The following is a 12,249-nucleotide window of genomic DNA, read 5'->3' on the forward strand; positions in this document are numbered from 1 at the left end:
TGGCAGCAGCTCTCCAGGGTCTCAAGCTGAGGTTTTTCATGCCTACTTGCCTGGACCCTTTTTAGTGGGAGATGCCGGGGATTGAATCTGGGACCTTCTGCTTACCAAGCAGATGCTCTACCACTGAGCCACCATCCCTCCCCTTAAACATATGAACATATGAAACTGCCTTCTACTCAATCAGACCTTCAGTCCATCAAAGTCAGTCTTGTCTACTCAGACTGGCAGCAGCTTTCCAGGGTCTCAAGCTGAGTTTTTTCATGCCTACTTGCCTGGGCCCTTTAGAGTTGGAGATGCCGGGGATTGAACCTGGGACCTTCTGCTTACCAAGCGGATGCTCTACCACTGAGCCACAGTCCCTCCCTGCCTTCTACTGAATAACATCGATCCGTCAAGGCTGAGTAGACAGCATTCTCCAAGCTCCCAGGCAGGGAAAGGTCTTTCCAATCACCTGCTGCCCGGTCCTTTTAACTGGGGATTGACTCAAAATCTCATCATTAAAGATATCTGGGCACCCTTCCACAGATGGTTTAATACAACTTGTAAATCTACAAGTTATATTTCATACTAAAAAGAATGGAACTCAAAAGTTTGTATGAATTGGATTGGCTTAGTAGCTTATGTTAACATAATGTAACACAGAATAAATTTCTTTATTTCTTTGTATGGACTTGATAAATCTGTTTGTATTTCTTAGCTAAGTTATTATTTGCGACATTTTATTTGTTTTCTGTTTCCCCATGTCCTTTTCCCTTTCCTTTGAAGAAGACACAAAACTGCTTATATTCGAATAGCAAGCTGGGCTCACAGATCCTTCTCACCTATTTGGAAGCTTGTCTCTTGTTCAAGAGAAGTCCCATTGGCTAGTGGAAGAAAGGAGGAGAAAAGCACTCTCTATGGGACTATATTTGCAGAACACCTGTTCTTGGACTGGATAGATTTTTCACCATTCATGGGCTGCGACTTCATCTATATTGTTTGACTATTCTACACTGTAATATACTTACAGTGGAGAGCCAGTTTGGTGTAGTGGTTAAGTGTGCGGACTCTTATCTGGGAGAACCAGGTTTGATTCCCCACTCTTCCACTTGCACCTGCTAGCATGGCCTTGGGTCAGCCATAGCTCTGGCAGAGGTTGTCCTTGAAAGGGCAGCTGCTGTGAGAGCCCTCTCTAGCCCCACCCACCTCACAGGGTGTCTGTTGTGGGGGAGGAAGGGAAAGGAGATTGTGGGCCACTCTGAGACTCTGTCCTTGAAAGGGCAGCAGCTGTGAGAGCCTCTCCAGCCCCACCCGCCTCACAGGGTGTCTGTTGTGGGGGAGGAAGGTAAAGGAGATTGTGAGCCGCTCTGAGACTCTTCGGAGTGGAGGGCGGGATATAAATCCAATATCTTCTTCTTCTTCTATATATACGTTTGCTCCATCAAAGACTGGCAGGAAGCAGAGACGATCCCACAGCAAAGAGGCAATTATGTCTCTGCTTCTTTCTATTTATGGAAGGGGGAAGGGAAAGCCCAACAATGTTTTCTGACGCTTTTTAAAAACCCAAATCGGACTCAAATCAGACCAGCTTAGTTTGCAGCTTTGGGGGACTCTCTTTCCTTCATTAGCAAAGACCTCGTTATGGGATTCATTCATTCCTTTTCGCTCCAAGACACCCGCAAGTCGCTGGTGGCCACTATGTTGACTCAGCCCTAACTCAGCCTTTGCAAGGGGGATGCTGTCAGACCTGATCAGTTCAGCCGGCTGCAACTAAAGAGCTCATCTCTACACTGCAGTTCATTTGTTACTGCACTGCTGCAGAACCTGCCCCCAACCGTAGTGCCAAAATGTGCTTGTTCCAAAAATAATTGCACAGCTATACCGAAGGGACTGCGCTCCTGGAAAACTTCAAGCAAAGAGGAATTGAAAGCAAAATACCTAAAAATTGAGTACATTTTAAATGAAAACTTTTCAGTAGACTGCCGTGTGGCAGTTGTATGAAACACAGAGCTGGAAGGGACCCCATGGGTCATCTAATCCAACCCCCTGAACCATACAGGAAATTCACCGCTACCTTGCTCCCTACTCCCCCATACATCTCCTAAGCTAGAACCTTGCTTCTTAGTAACACGTAAGCTTGTGTATATTTCACCCACAACTGTGTATGCACAGTAGCTCTGAATCAAAATCAAAAAGGGGGAAACCCTCAACAGTAGTTCCTTCCTTTTCTCCCTTTCTCACAATACAAGAACTTGTGGGCATTCAATGAAATTGCTGAGCAGTCAGGTTAAAACGGATAGCAGGAAGTACTTCTTCACCCAAAGGGTGATTAACATGTGGAATTCACTGTCACAGGAAGTGGTGGCGGCTACAAACATAGCCAGCTTCAAAAGGGGGTTAGATAAAAATATAGAGCAGAGGTCCATCAGTGGCTATTAGCCACAGTGTGTGTGTGTGTGTGTGTGTGTATTGGCCACTGTGTGACACAGAGTGTTGGACTGGATGGGCCATTGGCCTGATACAACATGGCTTCTCTTATGTGACACAGAGTGTTGGACTGGATGGGCCATTGGCCTGATCCAACATGGCTTCTCTAATGTTCTTAGAAGACAAAGAAGAAGATAGAAGATACTGGATTTATATCCCGCCCTCCACTCCGAAGAGTCTCAGAGCAGCTCACAATCTCCTTTACCTTCCTCCCCCACAACAGACAGCCTGTGAGAAGGCTCTCACAGCAGCTGCCCTTTCAAGGACAACCTCTGCCAGGTTGTCCTTGACCCTTGACCCAAGACCATGCTAGCAGGTGCAAGTGGAGGAGTGGGGAATCAAACCTGGTTCTCCCAGATAAGAGTCCACACACTTAACCACTACACCAAACTGGCTCTCCTTATGTGACACGGAGTGTTGGACTGGAGGGGCCATTGGCCTGATCCAACATGGCTTCTCTTCTGTTCTTATGTGACCCAGAGTGTTGGACTGGATGGGCCACTGGCCTGATCCAACATGGCTTCTCTTATGTTCTTCTGTGACCCAGAGTGTTGGACTGGATGGGCCATTGGCCTGATCCAACATGGCTTCTCTTATGTTCTTCTGTGACACAGAGTGTTGGACTGGATGGAGCATTGGCCTGATCCAACATGGCTTCTCTTATGTTCTTATGTGATACAGAGTGTAGGACTGGATGGAGCATTGGCCTGATCCAACACGGCTTCTCTTATGTTCTTATGTGACACAGAGTGTTGGACTGGATGGGCCATTGGCCTGATCCAGCAAGGCTTCTCTTATGTTCTTATGTGACACAGAGTGTTGGACTGGATGGGCCATTGGCCTGATCCAGCAAGGCTTCTCTTATGTTCTTATGTGACACAGAGTGTTGGACTGGAGGGGCCATTGGCCTGATCCAACATGGCTTCTCTTCTGTTCTTATGTGACACAGAGTGTTGGACTGGATGGGCCACTGGCCTGATCCAACATGGCTTCTCTTATGTCCTTATGTTCTTCCTTCCTTCATCTACCTGTCTACCTACCTGCTTACTGGTCTGCCTTCCTGTCTGCCCATCTATTAGCCTACCCACCTATCACTTTTCATTAGTCACCTTTCTTCCATGGAGCTCAAGCCAGGTTACAATAGGGATAACACAAATAAAATAAAATCAACAAATAAAAACAGAAACCAAAATTTAAAATCACAGTTCAGGACTGCTAGCCAACATCTTTGAATGACGAGACGCAAACCCAGCGGGGCAAAAGCCTTTGCATGCCACCATTCTGCTGACGCTGGAGTTCTGAGCTCCCAGACAACAACCAACGTTTGGCATCCAGGGGATTAACACGTCAACTTAGTTCTTTAGGCCTGTGTGACGGACTCTGCTTTGTTTCAGACAACCTTTTTTTGGGGTGCGGGGCGGGGGGAAAGAATCTTTTCTCCCTTAGAAAGAGCCCTTTTGCTCCCCAGAGTGAAACCCACCTGCACCAGGGCCTCCTTCACGGCAGTCCAGTTGGAGACCCGCCATGCACATTCCAGAACCAGGTAGGGATTGATGTGACCCTTGGACTGCCCGTACTCAGTCAAGGCTTCCCACTGGTTCAACTCTTTGGAGCACCTGCCGAAGGAGAACAGGAGAGGTGGGGGGGAAGGAGAGGAAAAAGAAAAGGTCAGGCTGCTCCATTTCTTAAAAAGCGTTTTTAAACACTTCATACAATATATGCAGAAAAGTTGTTGCCAGATTGGTGTAGTAGTTAAGTGCGTGAACTCTTATCTGGGAGAATCGGGTTTGATTCTCCACTTCTCCACTTGCAGCTGCCGGAATGGCCTTGGGTCAGCCATAGCTCTCACAGAGCTGTCCTTGAAAGGGCAGCTGCTGTGAGAACTCTCTCAACCCCACCCACCTCACTGTTTTGGGCGAGGAAGGTAAAGGAGATTTTAGGCCACTCTGAGATTCAGAGTGAAGGGTGGAGTATGAATCCAATATCTCTTGTTCTTCTTCTAAATTTTCTCAAAGAGGTTAACCTAGATGCAATTTTTCCCCCTATCCCCATTTTTGTATTTTGGCGTCTTTTGGCTACTACTTAATTTTTAAAGATTTCTATCTTATTATATGTTTTACAACATATTATTACATTTTCAGTCTTCACATTGTTATATGATGATGATGATATTGGATTTATATCCCGCCCTCCACTCTGAATCTCAGAGCGGCTCACAATCTCCTTTACCTTCCTCCCCCACAACAGACACCCTGTGAGGTGGGTGGGGCTGAGAGGACTCTCACAGCAGCTGCCCTTTCAAGGACAGAGTCTCAGAGCGGCCTACAATCTCCTTTCCCTTCCTCCCCCACAACAGACACCCTGTGAGGTGGGTGGGGCTGGAGAGGGCTCTCACAGCAGCTGCCCTTTCAAGGACAACCTCTGCCAGAGCTATGGCTGACCCAAGGCCATTCCAGCAGCTGCAAGTGTAGGAGTGGAGAATCAAACCCGGTTCTCCCAGATAAGAGTCCGTGCACTTAACTACTACACCAAACTGGCTCTCTGTATGCCTTGTAATGTATTATTAGTAAATGTTTCAGTATTATATACCTATTCTGTATTATACACCTGCAACCATTCCCTTGGAGAAAGATTGGCTCAACAGAGGACATGGGGAGTGCCCTCAAATCCAGCCTCAGGCAGCCTGGCTTTTCTTCTACAGAAAGAGACGCTTGGCTCCTGAGTAGATGGATTGATCCATGGTTCAGGGGAAGAGTCTCTGCTTTGCACGCAGAAGGTCCCAGCTTCAAGGCCAGCTTCTCCACTTTAAAGGATTCAGGTATGACGTGATGGGAAAGATGCCTCCTGAAATCCCGGAGAGCTGCTGCCAGTCAGAGCAGGCTATACTGACCTTGATGGACCAAAGGTCTGAATGTGGGAAGAGATCAGCCCAATACCAGTGTCTGCCCATATTCTGTAATAATACGTATAAAAATTTCTACTGCATCACTCAAAACTAATCACAAATGACATCATTGCAAGTGTTCAGTTTTAGGAGTCACAATTTAAGAAGGATATAGACAAGCTGGAATGGGTGCAGAGGAGGGCGACAAAGATGGTGAGGGGTCTGGAGACCAAGTCCCATGAGGAAAGGCTGAAGGAGCTGGGTACGTTTAGCCTAGAGAGGAGACGACTGAGAGGTGATATGATCACCATCTTCAAGAACTTGAAGGACTGTCATCTAGAGGATGGCACTGAGCTGTTTTCTGTTGCACCAGGAGGTCAGACCAGAACCAACGGGATGAAATTAAACCAAGAATCTTTGACTAAACATTAGAAGAACTTCCTGACATTTAGAGCAGTTCCTCAGTGGAACGGCCTTCTTCGGGAGGTGCTGGGCTCTCCTTCCTTGGAGGTTTTCAAGCAGAGGCTAGATGGCCATCCGATAGCAATGCTAATTCTGTGAATTAGGCAGAAGGAAGGGCTGCAGCAGTGCTTAGTTCTTATGGCCTCTTCTTACATGCCAAGGGAACTGCTGATTGCCACTTTGGGATCAGGAAGCAATTTTTCTCCAGGCCGGTTTGGTCAGGGATCCTAGAAGGGTTTTTTGCCATCTTCCAGCCATGAAGCAGGGGTCAACTGAGGTGGGGTGGTATTGTGAATTTCCTGTATTGTGCAGGGGGTTGGAGTAGATGACCCTGGAGATCCCTTCCAACGCTATGATTCTAAGATCTGATGCTTCCCCTGGTCAAGGCCACATGAACTTCCCCTGGTTGCCCCATGAACTTCTTTGAGGTGGAGGACCTACCAAGGCCTCAGACTGGAGAGGGGAGCAGGTCACGCCACCCTGTATCTCCGCCTTTCCATGCTGCCTGAGCCAGGATAATTTTCTTCCTCCTCCTTAAAAAGAACATCCTTCAATCCCCGCCCCTGGTCCCTTTAGCCAATCAGAAATCCTGCTACGGTTGCCTCCCAGGTGCTCCAAGGCAAAGCTTCAGGATGTCACGGGTGCCACCTAGCAGTCAAACTCTATTACTGCACCCAGAGTCTGTGGCTCCGTCCTGCCTGCTCAGGGCACGTCCTGGCCCAGCTCCTGCAGGGGCAACACACTTTGGCTGAGACAAGCCATACTCAACCACTTGTGGGTGGACCCTGCTGACAGACACAAGGCTTCAGGCAGTGGTCAACTAGACAGGTAAAGGTAGTCCCCTGTGCAAGTACAAGTCATTTCTGACTCTGGGGCAACGTTGCTTTCACAACGTTTTCATGGCAGGCTTTTTACGGGGTGGTTTGCCATTGCCCTTCACCAGTCATTTACACTTTGAACATATGAACATATGAAGCTGCCCTTATACTGAATCAGGCCTTCAGTCTATCAAAGTCAGTAATGTCTACTCAGATGGGCAGCGGCTCTCCAGGGTCTCAAGCTGAGGTTTTCCACACCTACTTGCCTGGACCCTTTTTAGTTGGAGATGCCCAGGGATTGAACCTGGGATGCTCTACTACTGAGCCACCGTCCCACTTTAGAATGGATTTCAATTCTCATACATATGAACATATGAAGCTGCCTTCTACTGAATCAGACCCTGGGTCCATCAAAGTCAGTATTGTCTACTCAGACTGGCAGCAGCTCTCCAGGGTCTCAAGCTGAGGTTTTTCACGCCTACTTGCCTGGACCCTTTTTAGTTGGAGATGCCGGGGATTGAACCTGGGACCTTCTGCTTACCAAGCAGATGTTCTGCCATTGAGCCACCGTCCCTTCCGCCCCCCACCCCCAGCAAGCTGGAAACTCATTTTACCGACCTCAAAAGGATGGAAGGCTGAGTCAACCTTGCGCCAGCTACCTGAACTTCTGCCGGGATCAAACTCAGGTCACGAGCTGAGCTTGAACTGCAGTATTGCAGCTGACCACTCTGCACCAGGGGGCTCTTCAGAAAGAGTCTAGACGGAGACAAAGCTAAATTCCCCATTCCTCGATTACTTCCTGAGCTGCTCGATTACTTCCTAGTGCTTGAGATACGAGCGCTTCATATTTTGCGTAACAAATCACCCAAATTTATCCTCTGATACTGCCAAGGATGGACCAATTTAAAATCACTCACCGAATCCAGTGGTCTTCCCAGAGCTGATACTCGGGGAAAACAGCAGGGGAGGCGTTACTCCCTCTCATGCTCTTTCTTGGCTTTATCCATCGCCTTTTCGTAGGTTTCTTGGGCCTGAAAGAAAAACCAACAATTTGTTTTTCCCTCCCCTCCTCATCAAATCCAAAAATGCAACTGCTCCAACCGGGTGGAAGATTCTGCTCTCAAACAGATGTGCTATCAGGGATGTCAAACATGCGTCCCGGGGACCGAATCAGGCCCCCAAGCGACTGGCTGTCATCTGCTTCCTTCTCCTCTCTCTTGCTTCCTTTTCTGCATCGCAGCTTGCTCTGCCAGCCTTGCTCAATCTCACAGCAGAGCTACTGAGACAAGCCTCTTTTCCTTCTATCGGCTGAGGATCCTTTCCCTCCTGGCCCCATGGGGAAGGAAGGAAAGAGCTAGAACTTTCTTTGCCCACTTCCCTGGATCGCACGCAATACTCCCTCTAAGCTGTGGAGTCATGGGGGCAAAAAGTCTACTTAATGAGCTACTGGCATTAAAGTTGTGAGCTACTGCATGAATTAGTTTGCTCTGGGACCATTTTTTTTTCTCCTGAGACAGGACAAAAATGTGCGAGCTGGAGACTAAAAAACTGAGCTAGCTCACAACTCAGCTTAGAGGCAGCACGGCACACAGGAGTGATACAAAGAAAGCACTATTAAGACCAACAAGAGCTAATGTTTTAAGCATGTTTCATTTTAAGTTTTTTTTAAAAATCTTTAATTGTGTTTGTCTGTGTCCTTTAGAAAGTTTATCTCTCTGCTACCTGGCATTGCATTTTATAACACGAATGGTCAGACCCTAACAAGGTCTCATTTATGTCAGATCCGGCCCTCATAACAAATGAGTTTGACACCCCTGTCATTGTCCAAACAGGAAAGTCAGAACTGGGAATTGGGACTTCAGACTCAGAAAGCACTCAAGAACTCAAGTTATCTGTTTAGGAAGCAGAGACTTCCGGAACCAGCTCTTCCATCTTTAACACAATTTACAAGCTGATGGGTGCTGTACGTGCACAGCTGTGACAGCTGGATTTGTCTCTTTAGTTGGGGGAAAGGGTGTCTGGAATCCGTTTCGAAGTCTGTGGGTTTGGGAAACATGCTCAAAATTTAAATCCTGTTTACTCCAAGATCGTGATACTTTACAGTGCTTAAACATTGCAGGGCACTGCATAAAAGGGATTGTAGCTGGAAAAAGCTTCTTAAAAGCTGCACAACAATATTACAGAACGTTGTACAAGTCATCCTGGTGGCCCCCACCGAGTGCTTAAGCTTGCGAAAAAGCCCTTAATTAAATTTCCTGACATCCTGACTATACGTAGCTCTGCCAGTAATCTATATCAGGGTTTTCCAAACTTTCCCCCCTATGGCTCGGTTATTTTCACATTTCTCCTTCATGGCCCACTAAAATTTGGGGGTGGAGCCAGGAGACTTTGCGGGGTGGAGCTGGGAGACAGGAAATGATGTACAAACAAGCCTAAAACTCTTGCAATATTTTGTTTAGGAAAGGTAGGAGAATAGTGGGATTTTGCAATGCAATTATAAAAATAAAACATTAAGAAAAAGCACACAGCAGAAAACTGAAAATATAAAATGCTCTCAGCCTGGGAAAACATGAAATGGCAGGGCGTTTAAAAGGGTCTCTCCCCTGCACCCAGTCTACTCAGATTAGCAATGGCAAGGAAGAAAGGAGCGAAGGAAGACAGGGGAAAAGACTGACTGACAGAGAGAGAGAGGAAGGAAGAAAGACAGAAAAAGACTGATTGACGGAGAGAGAAGAAGGAAGGAAGGAAGGAAGGAAGGAAGGAAGGAAGGAAGGAAGGAAGGAAGGAAGGAAGGAAGGAAGGAAGGAAGGAAGGAAGGAAGGAAGGAAGGAAGGAAGGAAGGAAGGAAGGAAGGGAGGGAGGGGAGGGAGGGAGGGAGGGAGGGAGAGAGAGAGAGAGAGAGAGAAGAAAAGAGAAGAAAAGAGAGAGAAGAAGAGAAAGAAGAGAAGAAAGAGAGAAAGAGAGAAAGAGAGAAAGAGAGAAAGAGAGAAAGAGAGAAAGAAGAAGAGAGAAAGAAAGAAAGAAAGAAAGAAAGAAAGAAAGAAAGAAAGAAAGAAAGAAAGAAAGAAAGAAAGAAAGAAAGAAGAGAGAGAGGGGAGGGAGGAGGAAGGGAGAATTGGAACCAATATAGAAAAAAAAATAAAAGAAAGAAGAAAGGAAATAGGAAGGAAGGAAAAGGCTGAAAAGAAGGAAAGAGTTAAAGAAAGGACACCTCTTGCTGGGAAATCCAGCCACGGAGCCCTCAACACCAGTTCGTGGGGACTCCAGTCCCCTGGCTGCCCCTCCCCCAGTCTTCCTCCGCATCGCGCCTCCTCGCCCCCTCCAGGTCGTGCGCCTCCTTCTCCTTCCCTTCCCCACCTCTGGCAGGTCAGTTTCATGCTGCACAAAGCTCTTCTCCACCCCCCGCCAGACGGCCCGATCGCTCAGAAATCTGCGCAGAGCTCATTCTACACCGGGCCAAGCTCATTCCTGGATGGGAAGGAAGTGCTGGGGAGGGCGAAGAGAGGAGCCAAGCACCCTTTTCGGCTGCAATCTGTTTGAGCTGCTACTGGCTTGGCCCAGTGTGGAATGAGCTCCGCGCCGATTTCCGGGTGATCGGGTGATGGGGGGGGGGAAGGGCTTTGTGCAGCATGAAACTGACCTGCCTGAGGTGGGGAAGGGAGGGACAAGGAGGCGTGCGACCCTGGGGAGGGAGGCGCGATGTGGGGGAAGGCGGGGGAAGGGGCGGTCAGGGGACTGGAGGCCCCGCGGACTGGCGTTGAGGGCTCCGCGGCCTGGTGCCAGGTCGCGACCCTGGCTTTGGGAAACACCGATCTATATCACCAAGCTTGGAAACAGGGCCCATTCTTCGTTTTTTTAAGTGTTTCCGGTAACACCGTTTGGCTGCAAGACCACACCGCTTCCGCGAAGTCGAAAATCAAATGGGCTACCTGCTCAAAGAAGCCGTGCTGTTCGTAGGCGATCGCGGTGGCGTCTCGGGAAATTTGCAACGCTTCTGCCATAGCCCGGCCCACATGTCTTCCTCTTGCAGCAAGGAGTACAGCTCAGCAGAGAATCGAGTATTTCCTTACGGGGAGGGAGGAAACAAAACAGGGAACATTCTTCTTTACGGTCACCGACACTGCGAAACGGGTGATTGAGCCCTGAGGGCTGGAAGCTGAGAAACAGACCCGCCAGGCAGCTGGCCAAGACAAGGCACTGTTCTGCTGGCTGGGGCCTGGTGTTAAAACAGGGCAGGAGCTCCATGATCAATACACCAAAGAATCTCTCAGTTTTTCCAGGCTTGGTTTTATCTCTAGGTTAGGAAGTAGCTTTATGGGAGCAACAGCTCAGGAGACGGACTGATGAACATCTGAAGCTGAATCAGACCACTGTTTCATATTGAATCAGACCACTGGCCCATCAATACTGTCTACTCAGACTGGCAACGGCTCTCCAGGGCACGGGTGGTCAAACCGTGGCTTGGGAGCCGCATGTGGCTCTTTCAGACATATTGGGTGGCTCTTGAAGCCCCCACCACCCACCAGCTGACTTGGAGAAGGTGTTTCTCTCTTAAAATCAGTTCTCCAAGCCAAGCCAGCCTAGCAGCTTGGAGAATGCAGTTAAAGTTGCTTTATTTCCACCTCTCCCTGCCTCTTCCCCCCCCCCCATCTATTTTCCTTCCTTCCTATAGCACTTTGCCTTCCTTCCTTCCTATAGCACTTTGCCCACATTCCTTCCTTCCTATCTTGCAGCTCTCAAACATCTGACATGCATGTCTTGCGACTCAAACATCTGACGTTTATTCTATGTGGCTCTTCCTTTAAGCAAGTTTGGCCACCCCTGCTCCAGGGTCTCAGACGGAGGTCTTTCATGCTGCCTACTATCTGATCTCTTTAACTGGAGATGCCGGGGATAGAACCTGGCACCTTCTGAATGCCAAGCAGAGGCTCTACCTGTGAGCCACAGCCCCTCTCTAAGGAGAAGAATCCAGCTCTCCCAGTGGAATAGCAAAAGCCCCACGATCCCTCCTTTGTGCCACAAACACCTTTGGGCTGGAAACTTTAGTGGTGGCTGTTCCACAAAGATTCAGATTTGGATCTAGTTGTTGATCCTGGGTGCAAAGTCTCTGAGAAGCCAAGACTGGGGTGCCAAGGCAGGGGTGCCAAACATGTGGCCCGGGGGCCGAATCAGGCCCCTGGAGGGCTCCTATCAGGCCCTTGAGCAACTGGCTGTCATCTGCTTCTTTCTCCCTCTCTCTTGCTTCTTTCTGTATCACAGCTTGCTTTGCCAGGCTTGCTCAATCCCACAGGAGCTACAGAGCAAAGCCTCTATTTTCTCAATTGGCTGAGGCTCCTCCATTGGGGAGGAAATGGGGGAAGGAGAACTTGCTTTGTCCGGCTCTCTCAATTGCACAGTAGAGCTACTGAGCCAAACTTCTCTTCTATTGGCTGAGGTTCCACCCCCTCCTGGCTCCCTGGGAAAGGAAGGAAAAAGTCAGAGCTTCCTTTGCCCAGCGCCCTGGAGCCCATGGGAGAGATGCAAAAAAAGCACCTTAAGGACCAGCAAGTGCTAAATGTTTTAACTTTAAAAAAAAAATCTTTAATTGTGTTTGTCTGTGTCCTTTATTAAGTTTTTATC

At 48.4% G+C, this 12,249-nt stretch overlaps 1 protein-coding gene across 1 annotated transcript in view; it reads right to left on the reverse strand.

Moving 5' to 3' along the window:
- The window catches only part of TRRAP (transformation/transcription domain associated protein), a 280,470-nt gene that overhangs the window by 106,988 nt on the left and 161,233 nt on the right, over positions 1-12,249 (reverse strand). The window contains 6 exon segments of the mRNA XM_060260958.1: positions 3,947-4,082; positions 7,548-7,606; positions 7,608-7,661; positions 10,560-10,600; positions 10,603-10,680; positions 10,683-10,695. Coding sequence (XP_060116941.1) covers positions 3,947-4,082; positions 7,548-7,606; positions 7,608-7,661; positions 10,560-10,600; positions 10,603-10,680; positions 10,683-10,695 — 381 coding nt within the window.

Source organism: Heteronotia binoei, chromosome 20 (assembly GCF_032191835.1).
Source record: "Heteronotia binoei isolate CCM8104 ecotype False Entrance Well chromosome 20, APGP_CSIRO_Hbin_v1, whole genome shotgun sequence".
NCBI classification, from domain to species: Eukaryota; Metazoa; Chordata; class Lepidosauria; order Squamata; family Gekkonidae; genus Heteronotia; species Heteronotia binoei.